We start from the raw sequence: 24,794 nt of genomic DNA, 5'->3' as shown, positions 1-24,794 counted from the left end.
CAAGTCAACATGAAGGTAAACCACTAGGCTACATGAAGGTAAATCACAAGTCCACATGAAGATAAACCACTAGGCTACCTGCCGTCCCTCCGCTCTAACCACTAGGCTACCCTTCCGCCTCTATGCTCTAACCACTAGGCTACCCTGCCACCTCTACACTCTAACCACTAGGCTACCCTGCCGCCTCTACGCTCTAACCACTAGGCTACCCTGCCACCTCTACACTCTAACCACTAGGCTACCCTGCCGCCTCTACGCTCTAACCACTAGGCTACCCTGCCGCCTCTACACTCTAACCACTAGGCTACCCTGCCGCCCCTACACTCTAACCACTAGGCTACCCTGCCGCCTCTACCCTCTAACCACTAGGCTACCTGCCACCTCTACACTCTAACCACTAGGCTACCCTGCCACCTCTACACTCTAACCACTAGGCTACCTGCCGCCTCTACACTCTAACCACTAGGCTACCCTGCCGCCTCTACACTCTAACCACTAGGCTACCCTGCCGCCCCAAGGTAAACCACAAGTCCACATGAAGGTAAAATAAGAGTGATCGTCTGCCCTAAACTGCTGTGTTCCTCACCTGCCCTCCCGGTCCAGAGGTTGCCACCACCGTCAGTAGATACATGTCCTTAGCCTCCCGGTCCAGAGAGCTACGAACGAACAACCACCCACTATCTGGGGCGACCCCGAACCCTGCCGCGTCACCGTCCGGATGCAGTCTGTACGACACCGAGGAAGAGGAGGAGCCTCCGCCGTTCACCGCAGCCTCTCTGTTAAGGGCGCGGACCTGTAGGATGCGTGTGTTTAGAGGCGTGTTCTCCTGTAGCTCCACGCGGTACGTTAGCGTGTCGAAAGCGGGGCCCTGCGCATCCTGAGCCTGGACATGCACAACTAACGTGAAGGTAGAGCTGAGCTGGGGGGCTCCACCATCTTTAGCTACCACCTGGGAGGAGGGGGAGGGAGGCAGGGAGGGAGGGAGGAGGGGGCAGGGAGGGAGGAGGGGGCAGGGTGGCAGGGAGAGGGAGGGGGGGGGCAGGGAGGGAGGAGGGGGCAGGGAGGGAGGGAGGGAGGGAGGAGGGGGGGCAAGAAGGGAGGAGGGGGTCAGGGAGGGAGGAGGGGGCAAGAAGGGAGGAGGGGGCAGGGAGGGAGGGAGGAGGGGGCAAGAAGGGAGGAGGGGGACAGGGTGGCAGGGAGGGAGGAGGGGGGGCAAGAAGGGAGGAGGGGGGCAAGAAGGGAGGAGGGGGCAGGGAGGGAGGAGGGGGCAGGGTATCAGAGAGGGAGGGGGGCCAGGGAGGGAGGAGGGGGCAGGGAGGAGGGAGGGAGGGAGGGAGGAGGGGGGCAAGAAGGGAGGAGGGGGCAGGGAGGGAGGAGGGGGGCAGGGAGGGAGGAGGGGGGCAGGGAGGGAGGAGGGGGCAGGGAGGGAGGAGGGGGGGGCAGGGAGGGAGGAGGGGGGCAGGGTGGCAGGGAGGGGGGCAGGGAGGGAGGGAGGAGGGGGCAGGGAGGGAGGAGGGGGCAGGGTGGCAGGGAGGGAGGGGGGGCAGGGAGGGAGGGAGGAGGGGGCAAGAAGGGAGGAGGGGGTCAGGGAGGGAGGAGGGGGCAGGGAGGGAGGAGGGGGCAGGGTGGCAGGGAGGGAGGAGGGGGCGGGTGGCAGGGAGGGAGGGAGGAGGGGGGCAGGGAGGGAGGAGGGAGAGAGAAGATCAATGAGTAATCTAATTTAATATAGACAAGTACATATGATGGCCCTATTGGTACATTCTTCAAAGAAAAACTTTATTAGGGAGTTTATTTTACTATTTGATCTAAATTTAATTTTAAATTATTTTAAATCCTCCCTAACCTGTAGGTCGTAGCGCGGAACACTTTCGTAGTTCAGTCCACCAATCAGCTTCAGCTCCCCGCTTCCCCGGTCCACGCCAAACATCCTTTGACCGCTACTGCCCTCCGTGCCGATCGAGACCAGGTCAAAACTCAACTGACCGTTTGGACCAGAGTCCCGGTCAGTGGCCTGAACCCGGTACACCACCGTTCCCATTTTAGTCACCTCCGGGAGAAGGAGGGATTCGGAGGAGGAGGGAAGGAAGGAGGGAGCGTTGTCATTGACGTCTGAGATGGTGATGCGTACACGTGTGGTTCCGTAGGCGGGCGGAGAGCCGTAGCGAGCCAGGACTTCCAGGTCGAGACTGGGACAGGCCTCGTGGTCCAGAGGGACAGAGGAACGGAGCGCCCCGGAGGTAGAGACCATGGTGAAATAACCATCTGGGTCACCGGATGAGATGGAATAGAAGATGTTCTGAGAAGGACCTGAGAGAGGGAGGGAGGGAGGGAGGGAGGGAGGGAGGGAGGGAGGGAGGGAGGGTGGGAGGGAGGGAGGGAGGGAGGGTGGGAGGGAGGGTGGGAAGGAGGGAGGGAGGGAGGGAGGGAGGGAGGGAGGGAGGCAGGGAGGGAGGGAGGGAGGGAGGGAGGGAGGGAGGGAGGAAGGAAGGGAGGGAGGGAGGGAGGGAGGGAGGGTGGGAGGGAGGGAGGGTGGGAGGGAGGGAGGGGAGGGAGGGAGGGAGGGAGGGAGGGAGGGAGGGAGGGAGGGAGGGAGGGGGGAGGGTGGGAGGGAGGGTGGGAAGGAGGGAGGGAGGGAGGGAGGGGAGGGGGAGGGAGGGAGGAAGGGAGGGAGGGAGGGAGGGAGGGAGGGAGGGAGGGAGGGAGGGAGGGAGGGAGGGGGAGGGAGGGAGGGTGGGAAGGAGGGAGGGAGGGAGGGAGGGAGGCAGGGGGGAGGGAGGGAGGGAGGGAGGGAGGGAGGGAGGAAGGGAGGGAGGGAGGGAGGGTGGGAGGGAGGGTGGGAGGGGGAGGGAGGGAGGGAGGGGGAGGGAGGGAGGGAGGGTGGGAAGGAGGGAGGGAGGGAGGGAGGGAGGGAGGGAGGGAGGCAGGGAGGGAGGGGGAGGGAGGGAGGGAGGGTGGGGAGGGAGGGTGGGAAGGAGGGAGGGAGGGAGGGAGGGAGGGAGGGAGGGAGGGAGGGAGGCAGGGAGGGAGGGAGGGAGGGAGGGAGGGAGGGTGGGAGGGAGGGGAGGGGTGGGAAGGAGGGAGGGAGGGAGGGAGGCAGGGAGGGAGGGAGGGAGGGAGGGAGGGAGGGAGGGAGGGAGGAGGGAGGGAGAGAGGGAGGGAGGGAGGGAGGGAGGGAGGGAGGGAGAGAGGGAGGAGGGAGGGAGGGAGGGGAAGAGGAGGGAGGGAGGGAGGGAGGGAGGGAGGGAGGGAGGGAGGGAGGGGGGGAGGGAGGGAGGGAGGGAGGGAGGGAGGAAGGGAGGGAGGAAGGGAGGGAGGGAGGGTGGGAGGGAGGGTGGGAGGGAGGGAGGGAGGCAGAGAGGGAGGGAGGGAGGGTGGGAGGGAGGGTGGGAGGAGGGAGGGAGGCAGAGAGGGAGGGAGGGAGGCAGAGAGGGAGGGAGGGAGGGAGGGAGGGAGGGAGGGTGGGAGGGAGGGAGGGAGGGAGGGAGGGAGGGAGGGAGGGTGGGAAGGAGGGGAGGGAGGGAGGGAGGCAGAGAGGGAGGGAGGGAGGCAGAGAGGGAGGGAGGGAGGGAGGGAGGGAGGGAGGGAGGGAGGAGGGAGGGAGGGAGGGAGGGAGGGAGGGGGGGGGTGGGAGGGAGGGTGGGAGGGAGGGAGGGAGGGAGGGAGGGAGGGAGGGAGGGAGGGAGGGAGGGAGGGAGGGTGGGAGGGAGGGAGGGAGGGAGGGAGGGAGGGAGGGAGGGAGGGAGGGAGGGAGGGAGGGAGGGGGTGGGAGGGAGGGAGGGAGGCAGAGAGGGAGGGAGGGAGGGTGGGAGGGAGGGTGGGAGGGAGGGAGGGAGGGAGGCAGAGAGGGAGGGAGGGAGGCAGAGATGGAGGGAGGGAGGGAGGGATGGAGGGTGGGAGGGAGGGAGGGAGGGAGGGAGGGATGGAGGGAGGGATGGAGGGTGGGAGGGAGGGAGGGAGGCAGAGAGGGAGGGAGGGAGGGAGGGAGGGTGGGAGGGAGGGAGGGAGGGAGGGAGGGAGGGAGGGTGGGAGGGAGGGAGGGAGGGAGGGACGGAGGGAGGGAGGGAGGGAGGGAGGGAGGGAGGGGGGGGTGGGAGGGAGGGAGGGAGGGAGGGAGGCAGAGAGGGAGGGAGGGAGGGAGGGAGGGAGGGAGGGAGGGTGGGAGGGAGGGTGGGAGGGAGGGAGGGAGGGATGGATGGAGGGAGGGAGGGAGGGGGGAGGGAGGGAGGGAGGGAGGGTGGGAGGGAGGGAGGGAGGGAGGGAGGGAGGGAGGCAGGGAGGGAGGGAGGGAGGGAGGGAGGGAGGGAGGGAGGGAGGGAGGGAGGGAGGGAGGGTGGGAGGGAGGGAGGGAGGGAGGGAGGGAGGGAGGGAGGGAGGGAGGGAGGGAGGGACATAATGGTTAACCCCATTTGAAACAGAGAAGTCATTAAATAGTCTATAATACAAACAGAGCATCAATCACAGTCAATTCCAAAATGTCCACATCAACTCCTGTACTGAAAAAGAGCAATGATGTAAGTGGATATATTGTTTGTTTTACGGTTGTATTCTGAATGTGTTTGACAGTCCTTGTCTATTGGTGGGTCAGTGTTTGTTTGTTATGTTTTGTGTTTTGTGTGAATCCCAGGAAGAGTAGTTGCTGCTTCTACCAAATCTGATGTGGATCCTCATCAAGCAATAGACTCAATGACAGTAGATATAAAACAGTTAAGAGTGGAGGGGGAATAAGGGTACTTTGGATGGGAATAAGGGTTCTTCGGATGGAATAAGGGTTCTTCAGATGGAATAAGGGTTCTTCAAATGGAATAAGGGTTCTTCAGATGGAATAAGGGTTCTTCAGATGGAATAAAGGTTCTTCAGATGGAATAAGGGTTCTTCAGATGGAATAAAGGTTCTTCAGATGGAATAAGGGTTCTTCAGATGGAATAAAGGTTCTTCAGATGGAATAAGAGTTCTTCAGATGGAATAAGGGTTCTTCAGATGGAATACGGGTACTTCAGATGGAATAAGGGTTCTTCAGATGGAATACGGGTACTTCAGATGGAATACGGGTTCTTCAGATGGAATAAGGGTACTTCAGATGGAATAAGGGTTCTTCAGATGGAATAAGGGTTCTTCAGATGGAATAAGGGTTCTTCAGATGGAATAAGGGTTCTTCAGATGGAATAAGGGTTCCTCAAGTCCACTCCAGATGAGAGCACTTCTCTCTTGACTCTTACTCAAAACCACCTCTAATAGAAATCATTCTGCAGTCGTTCATACCAGGAAAAAAAACACAACTCTAGTTCTTTGTGGAAAATAATCCATATTAAATCAGCCAACCGAGAGGTGAGAAAGGAGTAGAGATGGCGTTTTAAGATTGGTTTCCAAACGGCCCTCTATTTCGGACCAGAACCCGTAAGGTGAGCTGAGGACATCAGGGTAACTATTCTCTGACGACACCAAGACTCCAATGAATGTCTTCTACAAATAGTGAGGTGTGCATAACTCACAGCCAATATGTGTCATTGTCTGAGAACCCCTGTAGCCAACCGATTTAGCTCGAGTAAGACTGGACCCATTGTCCAAGGCTATACTATAAAAGCCCGGGACTTAGTCAGAGGCAGAACAACAGTAAAGTCAACTGCGTAAGCCCGCGCGTGTACGTTACACGGTTGAACTGTCCCAGACTAAATTCCCATGTCGCTGACTACTCAGGGGCGCGTGGGCCGTTACCGAAGGTCGCTACCGATCCAGTCTGTGAGCCTTCCCAGACGTTCTGATATCTTCAAACGTTTGATTTTAAATCGGCAACAAAATCTGACATTCTCTTGTAGTGTGACACATGCGACATTAAAAAATTTTTTTCCGAGAAGATTGTTCAGTATTAGCCAATGAGAGCTGGCCGGAGAGGAAGCCTGTGAGATAATGACGTTTTTTCACATTACCCAGAATGTGTAGAGTCTCCAGCAGAGGTCATGACCACTAGTGTGAGTTTATACTTCCCTTTATAACCAAAGTCAAAGTGTCAAACTGTTACAGCTCTGAAGTTCACAAGCAATGTCATTCGAGGCTTTGAGCCACAGCTCGTTGTAGCTCCATTACATCTAATCACATCATCACTTCATTGTTTCAGAGAGACAACGTTGTACGGAGAAATCTATTGTTTTAGAGGGACAACGTGTCAACGGTCAAGTGAAGAATCTAGCAGTGTGTGTGACCGCTGTCTGTGTCACGTCGTTCAGTCTGTGTGACCTCTGTCTTTGTCACGTCGTTCAGTGTGTGTGACCGCTGTCTGTGACACATCGTTCAGTGTGCTCACCGTGACGTTGGCAGGACAAACAACTACAGAGGAAAGACGATCGTTTATTGTGATGTTAGGAGTTAGAAAGTTGTGTAGTTGACTTCCACCATTACATTTAATGAAGAAAATAAACCGATAGATCAACAGACCCTCAACTGACAGAGAGACAAATCAGAAGAGCAGGAGAATCAGAAGAGCAGAAGCGCAGAAGAATCAGAAGAGCAGAAGAAGATTCAGAAGAGCAGAAGAATCAGAACAGCAGAAGAGCAGAAGAATCAGAAGAGCAGAAGAGCAGAAGAATCAGAAGAGCAGAAGAATCAGAAGAGCAGAAGAATCAGAAGAGCAGAAGAGCAGAAGAATCAGAAGAGCAGAAGAGCAGAAGAATCAGAAGAGCAGAAGAATCAGAAGAGCAGAAGAAGAATCAGAAGAGCAGAAGAGCAGAAGAATCAGAAGAGCAGAAGAATCAGAAGAGCAGAAGAAGAATCAGAAGAGCAGAAGAATCAGAAGAGCAGAAGAATCAGAAGAGCAGAAGAGCAGAAGAATCAGAAGAGCAGAAGAATCAGAAGAGCAGAAGAAGAATCAGAAGAGCAGAAGAATCAGAAGAGCAGAAGAATCAGAAGAGCAGGAGAATCAGAAGAGCAGAAGCGCAGAAGAATCAGAAGAGCAGAAGAAGATTCAGAAGAGCAGAAGAATCAGAACAGCAGAAGAGCAGAAGAATCAGAAGAGCAGAAGAATCAGAAGAGCAGAAGAATCAGAAGAGCAGAAGAATCAGAAGAGCAGAAGAATCAGAAGAATCAGAAGAATCAGAAGAGCAGAAGAATCAGAAGAGCAGAAGAATCAGAAGAGCAGAAGAATCAGAAGAGCAGAAGAATCAGAAGAGCAGAGACTTGGAACTGCTAAAACTCACCGGTCTTGATGGCAGCGTGGACCTTGCCCACCTCGGTGCCCCTGAGGACCTCCTCAGACACAGTGAAGTAGTACTGAGCCTGTTCAAACAGAGGGAGCGCCACAGAGCCCCCGACCACGCTCACGTTGACACGGGCGTTCAACGGCGCCGTCAGACCACCGCCATCCTGCGCCGAGATCACCATGGAGACCAGGGTGTTGGCCTTACCGTGAAGCGACCGCGCGAGAGAGATCACACCTGGAGAGAGAGAGAGAGAGAGAGAGAGAGAGAGAGAGAGAGAGAGAGAGAGAGAGAGGGAGAGAGAGAGAGAGAGAGAGAGAGAGAGAGAGGAGAGCAGAGGTCAGGATCAGATGAGCTTCTGCATTTTTCAGCATTTTCTTAAAAAATATAGTTAGATAAACTTGGATTTTTTGTCAGGAACACATACTGGATTCTACCCTCTACAACATAACCCCTACTTCAAATCAAAACTTAACCTGTTGAAACTCTAGGGGCGCAATTTCATTTTTGGATGAAAAACGTTCCCGTTTTAAACAAGATATTTTGTCACAAAAAGATGCTCGACCATGCATATAATTGGTAGCTTTGGAAAGAAAACACTCTGACGTTTCCAGAACTGCAAAGATATTTTCTGTGCGTGCCCTAGAACGTGAGCTTCAGGCAAAACCAAGATGAGACGGCATCCAGGAAATGAGCAGGATTTTTGAGGCTCTGTTTTCCATTGTCTCCTTATATGGCTGTGAATGCGAGAGGAGTAAGTCTGCCCTTTCTGTCGTTTCCCCAAGGTGTCTGCAGCATTGTGACGTATTTGTAGGCATATCATTGGAAGATTGACCATAAGAGACCACATTTACCAGGTGTCCGCCCGGTGTCCTGCGCCGAAATTGGTGCGCAAAAGTCAGCTGCAAGTATTTTTCCATGGAATTTAGAGAAGAGTGCAGGCTTCCACAAACGATATATCAATGAAGAGATATGTGAAAAAACACCTTGAGGATTGATTCCAAACAACGTTTGCCATGTTTCGGTCGATATTATGGAGTTAATTCGGAAAAAGTTTGACGTTGTAGGTGACTGAATTTTCGGTTAGTTTTGGTAGCCAAATGTGATGTACAAAACGGAGCGATTTCTCCTACACACAGACGCTTTCAGGAAAAACTGCGCATTTGGTATGTAACTGAGAGTCTCCTCATTGAAAACATCCGAAGCTCTTCAAAGGTAAATGATTTTATTTGGTTATCTGGTTTTTGTGAAAATGTTGCGTGCTAAATGCTACTCAAAATGCTAAGCTAGCTTAGCATACTCTTACACAAATTAGTCAATTGCTATGGTTCAAAAGCATATTTTGAAAATCTGAGATGACAGTGTTGTTAAGAAAAGGCTAAGCTTGAGAGCAGGCGCATTATTTTCATTTTATTTGCGATTTTCAGAAATCGTTAACGTTGCGTTATGCTAATGAGCCTGAGGCTTTAGTCACGATCCCGGATCCGGGATGGGGAGTTTCAACAGGTTAAAACCTACAACCTGATTTTGGACGGAATTACGGAATCACCTGGAAGGTTCACAAGGATTATTACTCTATACAGCAAATTCTATGGAAAACAACACAAACCTGAAAACACCATCCAACCTGGAACTGAGTGAGTAATGTTTAGTCTGAAACTATATTTTATTTCCAAAAGCCAAGAAGAAAAATACACAACATAACTTTATAAGGACTGAATTCTAACATAATTCTGCCAAGCTTGATACAGCTTCAACTAGCACTGACGTGTCAAGTGAGAGGTGTCAAAGCCCATTAGCCCAACAATGGCAGGAGAGTCACACAGTCTACCCCAACCAAATGGAGAGGCCTTAGAAGCCCCTCCCGCTGTTCAGAGGTAATTAAAATACAGTACCCTGTGCATGTAAAGAATGATAAGGCAAGAAAAGATTACAAAATGAAGCTCCTTATGGAAAATCAAGAGACACTTTTTGCTGACTATTACAAAAATGGGAACATCAGCAACCTTATCTTCCACACAAACCATCCCCTGGCATTAACCCACATTAGCACACTACCCCTTTGTTAAGAAAGGGGGGGTTAACGAGGGATGGAAACTCAGAATACTTGACAACGAGGACTCTGAGTCAGCTAATATAAACCTCTATAAGTCCGGAACAGTACTTGTACAGGGTAACCCCAAACAGTTTCAGCTGGACTTTCACCAAATTAAAGAATCAGCCCAGCAGGAGAAGCTCTCCCTTGATAAAGATACCCCCACACCGAGCGGGTCAGACCATTATGTAACCGCACAGACGAGCCACCCCCAGCGGAGAGTCAACCTCCCACCACAGATTACTACTCCCTCATTGAAATGAAGGATACATTCACCCAGCTGGAGGTAAGGCAGGTGGAGCTGGAACAGCAGGTGATTACACTTCAGTCAGTACAGACCCAGACAACAGTCCAGCACAACAACACCCCCTTAACCAAACCCGGAGAGCTGGAGGTGGAGAAAGACATATCTGCACTCTGGACAGTGGTGAGACAACTTCAACAGGAGAAAGAGCAGGATCAGGAGAAGAACAGGGCACTAGAGGAGAGGATCAGACTGCTGGTGGATGAGAGGTTGAGGGAGATGGAGGAGAGCGTGAGGGGGACGGAGGAGAGGTTGAGGGGGACGGCGTGTGACAGAGAACAACCCACTAGAGAGGTGGCCACCACCACAGAGAAGCCAGCAGAACAGTCCACAACAGATCATAGACCATAGAGTCGACATCACAGCAGAAAAGACAAATGAAGAACCCCAAGCCCAGCGGCTCTCACCTCCTCTGAGCACCTCCCCTGTCAGCCACCCTGATAGCCCTTCTGACAACCCCCACCCCCCCACCCACTGAGGACAAACACAAGACACACTACTTATAGACTCAAATGGAAAATATATAGAAGAAAAAAAACTTTTTCCCAAACACAGTGTGTCTAAACTATGGTGTCCAAACACCCAGCGCGCCCTCAACCTTCTGTCTAAGGACCAACTAGGCTCATCCAGCCACATAATAATACACACAGGCACAAACGACCTGAGAGCACAGCAGGAAAGGGAGTGATTGAAAAGGCTTCTTCTTCTTTCCCCAACGCACAAGTGGTTAGCTCCACCCTGCTGCCACGAAAAGACTTCCACCCTGCCACAATACAGCGGGTAAACGCAAGTATTTCCCATGACTGTGCCTCAAAACCAAATGTTTTCCTGGCCCACCACTCCACCCTGGACTTGAACAGCCTCTATGACCAGGTCTACCTCTACAAGGCAGCAGTGCTCACCTTTGCCCGAACTCTAAAGGACATCGCTCTCAAACGTATCCCCAACACTTCACACAGGAGCAACAGATCAATAGACACCCCATCCAGACCAGCGAGACACCCTCCCAGACCTACAGGACCCCCCCCCTGGAACTACACATAGAGGACCTACGCCAAGAGGAATTACATCCAGACCACAGCACACCCAGACACATCCACACCCCCACCCCAACCAATCAACACCCCCCCACGTCAACCATGCCCACACCCCATTTAGGCCCCCTCAGATCAGACCTATGCCACTCCTGCCCACCCCATGCACCCCACCCCCGCTAAGAGGGCCTCAACATGGAAGCCACACATACGCCCAGGTAGTGAGCGGGCAAACAGTCCCAACCCCCACTCTCACACTCGCCCAAGCCAATGGCATGTACCAGATCCTCAGCAGGCTCTGCTCACACTTACTGGCCTGAGGCCATACCACAACCAACAACATTGGACACTTTATGGAACAAAAAGCCTTCACTATATCATCCTGGAATATCCAAGGCCTGAGGTCATCTGCCTCTGGCCTAAAGAGCAGGAACCCGGACTTCACCAAAGAAATCGGTAATATAGACATTGTCATCCTGCAAGAAACATGGTATAGAGGAGACGGACCCACTGGTTGCCCTCTCGGTTACAGAGAGCTGGTAGTCCCATCCACCAAACTACCAGGTGTGAAACAGGGAAGGGACTCAGGGGGTATGCTAATTTAGTATAGAGCAGACCTAACTCACTCCATTAAATTAATCAAAACAAGAACATTCTACATTTGGCTAGAAATTCAAAAGGAAATTATCCTAACAGAGAAAAATGTCCTCCTGTGTGCTAGCTATATCCCCCCACTAGAATCCCCATATTTTAATGAAGATAGCTTCTCCATCCTGGAGGGGGAAATCAATCATTTCCAGGCCCAGGGACATGTACTAGTCTGTGGCGACCTAAATGCCAGAACCGGACAAGAACCTGACACCCTCAGCACACAGGGGGTCAAACACCTGCCTGGAGGTGACAGCATTCCCTCCCCCGTATGCCCTCCTAGGCACAACTATGACAACATAACCAACAAAAACGGGTCACAACTCCTGCAGCTCTGTCGCACGCTGGGTATGTACATAGTCAATGGTAGGCTTCGAGGGGACTCCTATGGTAGGTACACCTATAGCTCATCTCTTGGCAGTAGTACTGTAGACTACTTTATCACTGACCTCAACCCAGAGTCTCTCAGAGCGTTCACAGTCAGCTCACTGACACCCCTATCAGACCACAGCAAAATCACAGTCAACTTGAACAGAGCAACACTCAATCATGAGGCATCAAAGCCAAAGGAACTGAGTAACATTAAGAAATGCTATAGATAGAAGGAATGCAGTTTGGAAACCTAACAAAAAACAATTAGGCAACAACAAATTCAATCCCCTTTAGACAATTTCCTGGGTAAAACATTCCACTGTAATAGTGAAGGTGTAAACTTGGCAGTAGAAAATCTTAACAATATATTTGACCTCTCATCTTCCCTATCAAATCTAAAAATCTCAAATAGAAAACCGAAGATAATTAACAATAATGACAAATGGTTTGATGAAGAATGCAAAAATATAAGAAAGAAATTGAGAAACTGTCCAACCAAAAACATAGAGACCCGGAAAACCTGAGTCTACGCTTTCACTATGGTGAATCACTAAAACAATACAGACATACACTCCGGAAAAAGAAGGAACAGCACGTCAGAAATCAGCTCAATGTAATTGAAGAATCCATAGACTCTAACAACTTCTGGGAAATTGGAAAACACTAAACAAACAACAACACGAAGAATTATCTATCCAAAATGGAGATGTATGGGTAAACCACTTCTCCAATCTTTTTGGCTCTATAACAAAGAAAAAAGAGCAAAAACATATATATGATCAAATACAGATCTTAGAATCAACTATTAAAGACTACCAGCACCCACTGGATTCTCCAATTACATTGAATGAGTCACAGGACAAAATAAAAACCCTCCAACCCAAAAAGGCCTGTGGTGTTGATGGTATCCTCAATGAAATGATCAAATATACAGACAACAAATTCCAATTGGCTATACTAAAACTCTTTAACATCATCCTTAGCTCTGGCATCTTCCCCAATATTTGGAACCAAGGAGTGATCACCCCAATCCACAAAAGTGGAGACAAATTTGACCCCTATAAATACTGTGGAATATGCGTCAACAGTAACCTTGGGAAAATCCTCTGCATTATCATTAACAGCAGACTCGTAAATTTCCTCAGTGAAAACAATGTACTGAGAAAATGTCAAATTGGCTTTTTACCAAATTACCGTACAACAGACCATGTATTCACCCTGCACACCCTAATTGACAACCAAACAAACCAAAACAAAGGCAAAGTCTTCTCATGCTTTGTTGATTTCAAAAAAGCTTCGACTCAATTTGGCATGAGGGTCTGCTATACAAACTGATGGAAAGTGGTGTTGGGGGTAAAACATACGACATTATAAAATCCATGTACACAAACAACAAGTGTGCGGTTAAAATTGGCAAAAGACACACACATTTCTTCACACAGGGTCGTGGGGTTAGGCAGGGATGAAGCTTAAGCCCCACCCTCTTCAACATATATATCAACAAATTGGCGCGGGCACTAGAAAAGTCTGCAGCACCCGGCCTCACCGTACTAGAATCCGAAATCAAATGTCTGCTGTTTGCTGATGATCTGGTGCTTCTGTCACCAACCAAGGAGAGCCTACAGCAGCACCTAGATCTTATGCACAGATTCTGTCAGACCTGGGCCCTGACAGTAAATCTCAGTAAGTCCAAAATTATGGTGTTCCAAAAAAAGTCCAGTCACCAGGACCACAAATACAAATTCCATCTAGACACTGTTGCCCTAGAGCACACAAAAAACTATACATACCTTGGCCTAAACATCAGCGCCACAGGTAACTTCCACAAAGCTGTGAAAGATCTGAGAGACAAGACAAGAAAGGCATTCTATGCCATCAAAAGGAACATAAATTTCAACATACCAATTAGGATTTGGCTAAAATTACTTGAATCAGTCAAAGAGCCCATTGCACATTGTGGTTGTGAGGTCTGGGGTCCGCTCACCATCCAAGACGTCACAAAATGGGACAAACACCAAATTGAGACTCTGCACGCAGAATTCTGCAAAAATATCCTTCATGTACAATGTAGAACACCAAATAATGCATGGAGAGCAGAATTAGGCCGATACCCACTAATTATCAAAATCCAGAAAAGAGCCGTTAAATTCTATAACCACCTAAAAGGAAGCGATTCCCAAACCTTCCACAACAAAGCCATCACCTACAGAGAGATGAACCTGGAGAAGAGTCCCCGAAGCAAGCTGGTCCTGGGGATCTGTTCACAAACACAAACACACCCTACAGAGCCCCAGGACAGCAGCACAATTAGACCCAACCAAAACAAAAATATAATTACTTGACACAATGGAAAGAATTAACAAAAAACAGAGCAAACTAGAATGCTATTTGGCCCTAAACAGAGAGTACACAGCGGCAGAATACCTGACCACTGTGACTGACCAAAAATGAAGGAAAGCTTTGACTATGTACAGACTCAGTGAGCATAGCCTTGCTATTGAGAAAGGCCGCCGTAGGCAGACATGGCTCTCAAGAGAAGACAGGCTATGTGCTCACTGCCCACAAAATGAGGTGGAAACTGAGCTGCACTTCCTAACCTCCTGCCCAATGTATGACCATATTAGAGAGACATATTTCCCTCAGATTACTCAGATCCACAAAGAATTCAAAAACAAATCCAATTTTGATAAACTCCCATATCTACTGGGTGAAATTCCATAGTGTGCCATCACAGCAGCAAGATTTGTGACCTGTTGCCACGAGAAAAGGGCAACCAGTGAAGAACAAACACCATTGTAAATTCAACCCATATTTATGCATATTTGTTTTATCTTGTGTCCTTTAACCATTTGTACATTGTTAAAACACTGTATATATATAATATGACATTTGTAATGTCTTTATTGTTTTGAAACTTCTGTATGTGTAACGTTTACTGTTAATTTTTATTGTTTATTTCACTTTATATATTCACTTTATATATTATCTACCTCACTTGCTTTGGCAATGTTAACACATGTTTCCCATACCAATAAAGCCCTTGAATTGAATTGAATTGAATTGAATTGAATTGAGAGAGAGAGAGAGAGAGAGAGAGAGATAGAGAGACAGAGAGACAGAGAGACAGAAAGAGAGAGAGAGAGAGAGAGAGAGAGAGAGAGAGAGAGAGAGAGAGAGAGAGAGAGAGGCTGAGAGAGAGCGAGAGAGAGAGAGAGAGAGAGAGAGAGAGACAGAGAGAGAGAGAGAGAGAGAGAGAGAGAGAGAGAGAGAGAGAGAGAGAGACAGAGAGAGAGAGACAGAGAGAGAGAGAGACAGAGAGAGAGAGAGAGAGAGAGAGAGAGAGAGACAGAGAGAGAGAGAGAGACAGAGAGAGAGACAGAGAGAGAGACAGAGAGAGAGAGAGAGAGAGACAGAGAGAGAGAGAGAGAGAGAGAGAGAGGGAGAGAGACAGAGAGGGAGAGAGAGAGAGAGAGAGAGACAGAGAGAGAGAGAGAGACAGAGAGAGAGAGAGGGAGAGAGACAGAGAGAGAGAGAGAGAGAGACAGAGAGAGAGACAGAGAGAGAGACAGAGAGAGAGACAGAGAGAGAGACAGAGGGAGAGAGAGAGAGACAGAGAGAGAGAGAGAGACAGAGAGAGAGAGAGAGAGAGACAGAGAGAGAGACAGAGAGAGAGAGAGAGGGAGGACATATTACTGAGCAGTTCATATCTGTAAAGAGTTGTATTGAAGGGGAAAGTATTATAATGTTTATTAAAACACTTCTGCTGTCAGTCATCTTCACTAAACGGTGATCTGTAGTGATCTGAAAGTGGCACACTGCTATCTACAGGGAAAATGATGATATTACATGCACGCACGCACGCACGCACGCACGCACACACACACACACACACACACACACACACACACACACACACACACACACACACACACACACACACACACACACACACACACACACACACACACACACAGACCTGTGTCCTTGTTGAGGGTGAAGAAGGTGGAGCCTCCTCCCGTCACCGTGCGATAGGTCACCCTGCCGTTGTCACCAGCGTCGGGGTCGTTGGCCGTCACCTTGGTGACGGAGGTTCCGGGGGCGCTCTGGGTGCTGAGGCTCACGGTGTAGAGCACCGGATAGAAGGATGGACGGTTGTCATTAACGTCTTCCAGATACACACGCACACGGGTCACCGCACTCTGACCACCCTACGGAGAGAGAGAGGAGGGGGGGGAGATGAGGGGGAGAGGGAGAGAGGGGGAGAGAGAGAGGGGGAGAGAGAGAGGGGGAGAGATGGGGAGAGAGAGGGGGGAGAGAGAGAGGGAGATGGGAGAGATGGGAGAGAGAGAGGAGGGGAGAGAGGGAAGGGGAGAGAGAGAGAGGGAGATGGGAGAGATGGGAGAGAGAGAGAGGGAGATGGGAGAGATGGGAGAGGGAGAGGGAGAGGGGAGAGATGGGAGAGAGAGAGAGGGAGATGGGAGAGATGGGAGAGAGAGAGGGAGAGGGGAGAGATGGGAGAGATGGGAGAGAGAGAGGGGGAGATGGGAGAGATGGGAGAGAGAGAGGGAGATGGGAGAGATGGGAGAGGGAGAGGGAGATGGGAGAGATGGGAGAGAGAGAGAGAGGGAGATGGGAGAGATGGGAGAGAGAGAGGAGAGGGGAGAGATGGGAGAGGGAGAGGGAGATGGCAGAGATGGGAGAGAGAGAGGGGGAGATGGGAGAGATGGGAGAGAGAGAGGGAGATGGGAGCATTAGAAAAATTGTTGTGATTAAGTGTCTGGAGTCAGAATAGAAGACAGAATAGAAGACAGAGCGGAAAACAGTATAGAAGACAGAATAGAAGACAGAGCAGAAAACAGAATAGAAGACAGAATAGAAGACAGAGCAGAAAACAGAATAGAAGAATGAATAGAAGACAGAATAGAAGACAGAACAGAAGATTGAATAAACGATTGAATAGAAGACAGAGTCGAAGACAGAATAGAAGACAGAATAGAATGGGTTGGACGTAAACATAAAGATAAAGTGTGTGTGTGTTCCATGATGTTCCATGATGTTCCGTGATGTTCCGTGATTTGTGTGTGTTCCATGATGTTCCGTGCTCTGTGTGTTCCGTGCTCTGTGTGTTCCGTGCTCTGTGTGTGTTCCGTGCTCTGTGTGTTCTGTGCTCTGTGTGTGTTCTGTGCTCTGTGTGTTCCGTGCTCTGTGTGTTCTGTGCTCTGTGTGTGTTCCATGTGTTCCACGCTCTGTGTGAGCACAAGCTAAGATTTGTTGGTTGTTTAAAAGCCATCCCTCCCTCCCTCCCTCCCTCCCTCCCTCCCTCCCTCCCTCCCTCCCTCCCTCCCTCCCTCCCTCCCTCCCTCCCTCCCTCCCTCCCTCCCTCCCTCCCTCCCTCCCTCCCTCCCTCCCTCCCTCCCTCCCTCCAGTGTGGAGAGTGGGTTTAGATCATAGGTCAAGCTACTGTACTCTGGGCTTCTGTTATAGTCGAAGTGGTGGGTGGGCTGAGACGGCCAGTCCCAGTTAGGAGATGGATTAGGCAGGGGTGTTCACCCTGGGGTCCGCTCTACTGTTTAGCCATAGAACTACTGCTGTGTAGACTACACTGGGCAGAGCAGGTTCTCCTAGTCTTCCTGGGGGGGTCACAGTGGGCAGAGCAGGTTCTCCTAGTCTTCCTGGGGGGGTCACAGTGGGCAGAGCAGGTTCTCCTAGTCTTCCTGGGGGGGTCACAGTGGGCAGAGCAGGTTCTCCTAGTCTTCCTGGGGGGGGGTCACAGTGGGCAGAGCAGGTTCACCTAGTCTTCCTGGGGTGTTACAGTTGGGTTGAGTAGTGTGGAAGTTATTAAGGGTGTTCTTGGGGACCTCAGCGTTTTAGGAGAGAAACTGGGAGGGACTCGTGAGTAATGTCTGACATGGGGAGATGGGGAGGATAGGATAGGAGAGGAGAGGAGAGGAGAGGAGAGGAGAGGAGAGGAGAAGAGAGGAGAGGAGAGGAGAGGAGGGGGAGGAAAGGACAACACAACAGAAGACAGGTACTCACCCCATCAGTAGCGGTCACGGTGAGGTCGTAGTTGCCTGACCCCTGCTCTCGATCCAGTGTGGTGCTGGAACACAGCTGGCCAGTCTCCTTGTTGACAGTAAACTGGGCCGGTACCATGCTGCTAGAACTAGACCCTAGGGAGTACGATATCGCTCCGAACGAACCACGGTCAGCATCTGTTGCTGTCACCTAGAGAGAGAGAGAGAAAGAGAGAGAGAGAGAGAGAGAGAGAGAGAGAGAGAGAGGAGAGAGAGAGAGAGAGAGAGAGAGAGAGAGAGAGAGAGGAAACGTTAAAATAACTGTTATTTACTCATCTTCAGTTAATAGTGTCTCTAGAGCACAGTAATACAAAATTATTATAATAATCCAAACTATGTGCAATTTAAAGTGCAGTCCTAAACGGAACCCTATTTAAATATATATATATATATAGTCCACAAACATCCACCAATTCACCAATTACACTTCAAAACGGATAAAAGTGACACAAGCTGATGTCTAGACTATCTGATGCCAGGGACAAGTACCACATCAGCGGTTCTCGAGAGTTATTTCTGTTGCAGATCTACGTGGTAGTTCCATTAAGTTAAATCCCCCGGTGCACCGGGCCGTGGCCCGTGATGTGAACGGGGGAAAAGCGAGGAAGGAACAACCTTTCAAAATCCAACAGTCATCTTCGCTGCTCGTGTTGTCAGCATGATGCGTATTAAATAGATGATCATATTTTCTAATTAAACTTTATATGTTCTAACTAAACTTTATATTTTCTAATTAAACTTTATATTTTCTAACTAAACTTTATATTTTCTAATTAAACTTTATATTTTCTAACTAAACTTTATTTTTTCTAATTAAATTTTATATTTTCTAACTAAACTTTATATTTTCTAATTAAACTTTATATTTTCTAATTAAACTTTATATTTTCTAACTAAACTTTATATGTTCTAACTAAACTTTATATTTTCTAATTAAACTTTATATTTTCTAACTGAACTTTATATTTTCTATCTAACGAAAATATAAAATGCAACATGCAACAATTTCAAAGAGTTAAATTTAATGTAATGAAATCAGTCAATTGAAATGAATGAATTTGGCTCGAATCTATGGATTTTATCAGCATAGTCCCACCCACTTGGAAGCCCACCCACTGGCCAGACCCAGCCAATCAGAATGAGTTTTTCCCTCACAAAAGGGCTTTATGACAGACAGAAATACTCCTCAGTTTCATCAGCTGTCCAGGTGGCTGGTCTCAGACGATCCCACAGGGGAAGAAGCAGGATGTGGAGGTTCTGGACTGGTCTGTGGATGTGAGGCCACTTGGACGTACTGCTAAATTCTTTAAAATGATGTTGGAGGTGGCTTATGGGTAAATAAATGAACATTACATTTCCTAGCAACAGCTCTGGTGGACATTCCTGCAGTCAACATGCCAATTGCACGCTCCCTCAATGCTTGAGACATCTGTGACATTGTGTTGTGTGTCAAAACTTCACATTTTAGAGAGGCCCTTTTAAATGCACCCCAGCACAAGGTGCACCTGTGTAATGATCATGCTGTTTAATCAGCTTCTTGATATGTCACACCTGTCAGGTGGATGGATTATCTTCTTATTTCAGCTCATGAAACATGGGACTTTATATGTTGCTTTATATTTTTGTTCACTATCGTTTTCATTTGGGAAGGCAGATAAAGTGTTTTTCAAAAGCAATCACTTCTGCACGTAAACACACAGAATCCGGCTCATTAATTCACGTGCTTAATTAACCTGCGTCACTTTTGTTTAGAGGCGACTTTACCGTCGGCCAAAACGAGGGCACCTGGCTGAGGCCCGGGAGACAGCCCCGGGTTGAGACAGCCCAGGGTTGAGACAGGCCCGGGTTGAGACAGCCCAGGGTTGAGACAGGCCCGGGATGAGACAGCCCCGGGTTGAGACAGCCCCGGGTTGAGACAGCCCCGGGTTGAGACAGGCCCGGGAGACAGGCCCGGGTTGAGACAGCCCAGGGTTGAGACAGGCCCGGGTTGAGACAGCCCCGGGTTGAGACAGCCCCGGGTTGAGACAGCCCCGGGTTGGGACAGGCCCGGGGTGAGACAGGCCCGGGAGAGGCCCGGGTTGAGACAGCCCCGGGTTGCAAAACTAATGCAATCAGCGCTAAACCCACTTCAACCGGGGCCGGTCCGGGTCAATCATCAAATCCCCTCGATGTGATCACACCATGAATATATCTGACTGGCCAGACAATCGATTAACAGAGAGAAACTCTCAAATAACCAATCGAAGAAGAGACTGTGATGTGCTCAGTGACATCCCTGATACCTCGTATAAACTGAAAATATGCATACTGCCACCTGGAGGGTGTTGTCTGAACAGGTATAAAGGGTGGTGATTTACTGCCCCCTGGAGGGTGTTGTCTGAACAGGTATAAAGACAAGGTTGGTGATTTACTGCCCCCTGGAGGGTGTTGTCTGAACAGGTATAAAGGGTGGTGATTTACTGCCCCCTGGAGTTATGGAATGTTTCCTCACGAGTACAATTCATTGGCTGATCCTTCCTGGGATCTGCATGAAATTATAAATACTTCCTTAACCCATCGGAAGTCCCACCAAGTTGACTACTTCAAAATGGTGAAAATCCTCAATGGCTCTGCAAATGCTAAAACAAGCTTTTGGGTACTAGACTGTCCTATCTTTGTCTATGATCTCTGTCAGTCCAGTCCATCTAAATCATCCCTTCCACCACAAACAAGCCACTGCTCCTCTCACCGTCCATCCATCTCCCCCCTTTCTCCCTCCCTCTTCCTAAGTGCCTCTCCTGTCTTCCCTCTGTTCTTCTCCATGTTTTATTGTAAAACTCCTCTAAGTCGGTCAAAGTTGGGGATGCAAAAATGCTCTGGTTTTCGTGAAATCTCAGTTGGAGGATTCCAGGAATCAGGATCGAATAAGCAGGACATTTCTGAATCCCCCAAAAAGGATCTCTGGAAAACCTAGACAGTGGTACAGAGCACAAGTCATCACACCCAATACTTCTTTAGGTCAAATCAACACTGTTTCAGAACCTCTGGATGAATGCCACATATAAGCATTTGGCAGGAAACACATGGTTCTATACCCAACATTACTGACTACACATGGTTCTATACCCAACATTACTGACTAGACATGGAGACATGGTTATATACCCAACATGACCGACTACACATGGAGACATGGTTCTATACCCAACATTACTGACTACACATGGTTCTATACCCAACATTACTGACTACACATGGTTCTATACCCAACATCACTGACAACACATGGTTCTATACCCAACATTACTGACTACACATGGTTCTATACCCAACATTACTGACTACACATGGTTCTATACCCAACATTACTGACTACACATGGAGACATGGTTATATACCCAACATCACTGACTACACATGGGCACATGGTTCTATACCCAACATTACTGACTACACATGGTTCTATACCCAACATTACTGACTACACATGGTTCTATACCCAACATTACTGACTACACATGGTTCTATACCCAACATTACTGACTACACATGGTTCTATACCCAACATTACTGACTACACATGGTTCTATACCCAACATCACTGACTACACATGGTTCTATACCCAACATTACTGACTACACATGGTTCTATACCCAACATTACTGACTACACATGGTTCTATACCCAACATTACTGACTACACATGGTTCTATACCCAACATTACTGACTAGACATGGTTCTATACCCAACATTACTGACTAGACATGGTTCTATACCCAACATTACTGACTACACATGGAGACATGGTTCTATACCCAACATTACTGACTACACATGGTTCTATACCCAACATTACTGACTACACATGGTTCTATACCCAACATTACTGACTACACATGGTTCTATACCCAACATTACTGACTACACATGGTTCTATACCCAACATTACTGACTACACATGGTTCTATACCCAACATTACTGACTACACATGGTTCTATACCCAACATTACTGACTACACATGGTTCTATACCCAACATTACTGACTACACATGGTTCTATACCCAACATTACTGACTACACATGGTTCTATACCCAACATTACTGACTACACATGGTTCTATACCCAACATTACTGACTACACATGGAGACATGGTTATATACCCAACATCACTGACTACACATGGAGACATGGTTCTATACCCAACATTACTGACTACACATGGTTCTATACCCAACATTACTGACTACACATGGTTCTATACCCAACATTACTGACTACACATGGTTCTATACCCAACATTACTGACTACACATGGTTCTATACCCAACATTACTGACTACACATGGTTCTATACCCAACATTACTGACTACACATGGTTCTATACCCAACATTACTGACTACACATGGTTCTATACCCAACATTACTGACTACACATGGTTCTATACCCAACATTACTGACTACACATGGTTCTATACCCAACATTACTGACTACACATGGAGACATGGTTATATACCCAACATCACTGACTACACATGGAGACATGGTTCTATACCCAACATTACTGACTACACATGGTTCTATACCCAACATTACTGACTACACATGGTTCTATACCCAACATTACTGACTAGACATGGTTCTATACCCAACATTACTGACTACACATGGAGACATGGTTCTATACCCAACATTACTGACTACACATGGTTCTATACCCAACATTACTGACTACACATGGTTCTATACCCAACATTACTGACTACACATGGTTCTATACCCAACATTACTGACTACACATGGTTCTATACCCAACATTACTGACTACACATGGTTCTATACCCAACATTACTGACTACACATGGTTCTATACCCAACATTACTGACTACACATGGTTCTATACCCAACATTACTGACTACACATGGTTCTATACCCAACATTACTGACTACACATGGTTCTATACCCAACATTACTGACTAGACATGGTTCTATACCCAACATTACTGACTACACATGGAGACATTGTTATATACCCAACATCACTGACTACACATGGTTCCACACCCAACATTACTGACTACAGAACGATATGAGATGAGTGTCAGATAAGGCCTGGGTCCCAAATGGCACCATATTTCCTACATTGTGCCTGGCTAAAAGTAGTGCACTCCATAGGGAATTGGGTGCCATTTGAGGCACACCTTGAGATATAGAAAGAAGCATGGTTCCCTAGAGAAGATGGATGTTATTGATAAAGGAACACTGGATCTCACTGCGGTGATGTCACAGACTGGTACAGAACACGGGATGGAGGGCGTTACCATGGAGACAGAGACAAAGCTGAGGGCTAACCATTAGGAAGACCGATAGGGTGATAAGAGAATTGCAAGCACGGAGAGGAGAGGAGAGGAGGAGAGGAGATTAAAGAAAAAAGAGGAAATGAGTTAGGAGAGAGGGAAGCGGAGGGGGAATTAGTGAAGAGTAGAGGACACGAGATAAAGGGGGAAAATAGCGGCGAGGAGAGATGGAGAGAAAATAGGAGAAGAGAGGAGCATCGTTAGGCTGTTAACAGTGTTCCAGGAGTATGTACTGTCTGGGGGGTCTGAGGTATGTCTGTCTTGATGATGGTGATATAAAGGTCAGTTTGAAAGGTCAGCTAGGTCAAGTAAAGGTCATAGCAGTCCGATTAAACGAGATACCACACACACATACACACACACACACGCACATGATTTATTATGGAATATCTACATAGACATACAGACGCCCATTATCAGCAACCATCACTCCTGTGTTCCAATGGCACGTTGCGTTAGCTAATCCAAGTTTATCACTTTAAAAGGCTAATTGATCATTAGAAGTTGAGGTTCTCTGAAGTTTTGTCCCATATGGCACCCTATTCCCTATATAATGCACTACTTTAGACCAGAGCCCTATGGAACCCTATTCCCTATATAGTGCACTACTTTAGACCAGAGCCATATGGCACCCTATTCCCTATATAGTGCACTACTTTAGACCAGAGCCCTATTCCCTATATAGTGCACTACTTTAGACCAGAGCCCTATGGCACCCTATTCCCTATATAGTGCACTACTTTAGACCAGAGCCCTATAGAAACCTATTCCCTATATAGTGCACTACTTTAGACCAGAGCCTATGGAACCCTATTCCCTATATAGTGCACTACTTTAGACCAGAGCCCTATGGAACCCTATTCCCTATATAGTGCACTACTTTAGACCAGAGACCTATGGCACCCTATTCCCTATATAGTGCACTACTTTAGACCAGAGCCCTATGGAACCCTATTCCCTATATAGTGCACTACTTTAGACCAGAGCCCTATGGAACCCTATTCCATGGTTCCCTATATAGTGCACTACTTTAGACCAGAACCCTATGGAACCCTATTCCCTATATAGTGCACTACTTTAGACCAGAACCCTATGGAACCCTATTCCCTATATAGTGCACTACTTTAGACCAGAACCCTATGGAACCCTATTCCCTATATAGTGCACTACTTTAGACCAGAACCCTATGGAACCCTATTCCCTATATAGTGCACTACTTTAGACCAGAGCCCTATGGAACCCTATTCCCTATATAGTGCACTACTTTAGACCAGAACCCTATGGAACCCTATTCCCTATATAGTGCACTACTTTAGACCAGAACCCTATGGAACCCTATTCCCTATATAGTGCACTACTTTAGACCAGAGCCCTATGGCACCCTATTCCCTATATATAGTGCACTACTTTAGACCAGAGCCCTATGGCACCCTATTCCCTATATAGTGCACGACTTTAGACCAGAGCCCTATGGAACCCTATTCCCTATATATAGTGCACTACTTTAGACCAGAGCCCTATGGCACCCTATTCCCTATATAGTGCACTACTTTAGACCAGAGCCCTATGGCACCCTATTCCCTATATAGTGCACTACTTTAGACCAGAGCCCTATAGAACCCTATTCCCTATATACTGCACTACTTTAGACCAGAGCCCTATGGCACCCTATTCCCTATATATAGTGCACTACTTTAGACCAGAGCCCTATGGCACCCTATTCCCTATATATAA

General features: G+C 48.6%; 1 protein-coding gene across 1 annotated transcript in view; it reads right to left on the bottom strand.

The window, feature by feature from the left end:
• Window positions 1-24,794, bottom strand: part of LOC135544020 (protocadherin-16-like) — a 279,018-nt gene that overhangs the window by 77,521 nt on the left and 176,703 nt on the right. The window contains 5 exon segments of the mRNA XM_064971357.1: window positions 587-949; window positions 1,844-2,307; window positions 7,188-7,424; window positions 15,617-15,848; window positions 17,677-17,865. Coding sequence (XP_064827429.1) covers window positions 587-949; window positions 1,844-2,307; window positions 7,188-7,424; window positions 15,617-15,848; window positions 17,677-17,865 — 1,485 coding nt within the window.

This window comes from Oncorhynchus masou, chromosome 8, assembly GCF_036934945.1.
Source record: "Oncorhynchus masou masou isolate Uvic2021 chromosome 8, UVic_Omas_1.1, whole genome shotgun sequence".
Lineage (NCBI taxonomy): Eukaryota > Metazoa > Chordata > Actinopteri > Salmoniformes > Salmonidae > Oncorhynchus > Oncorhynchus masou.
This window is presented reverse-complemented; position numbering and strand designations above follow the sequence as displayed.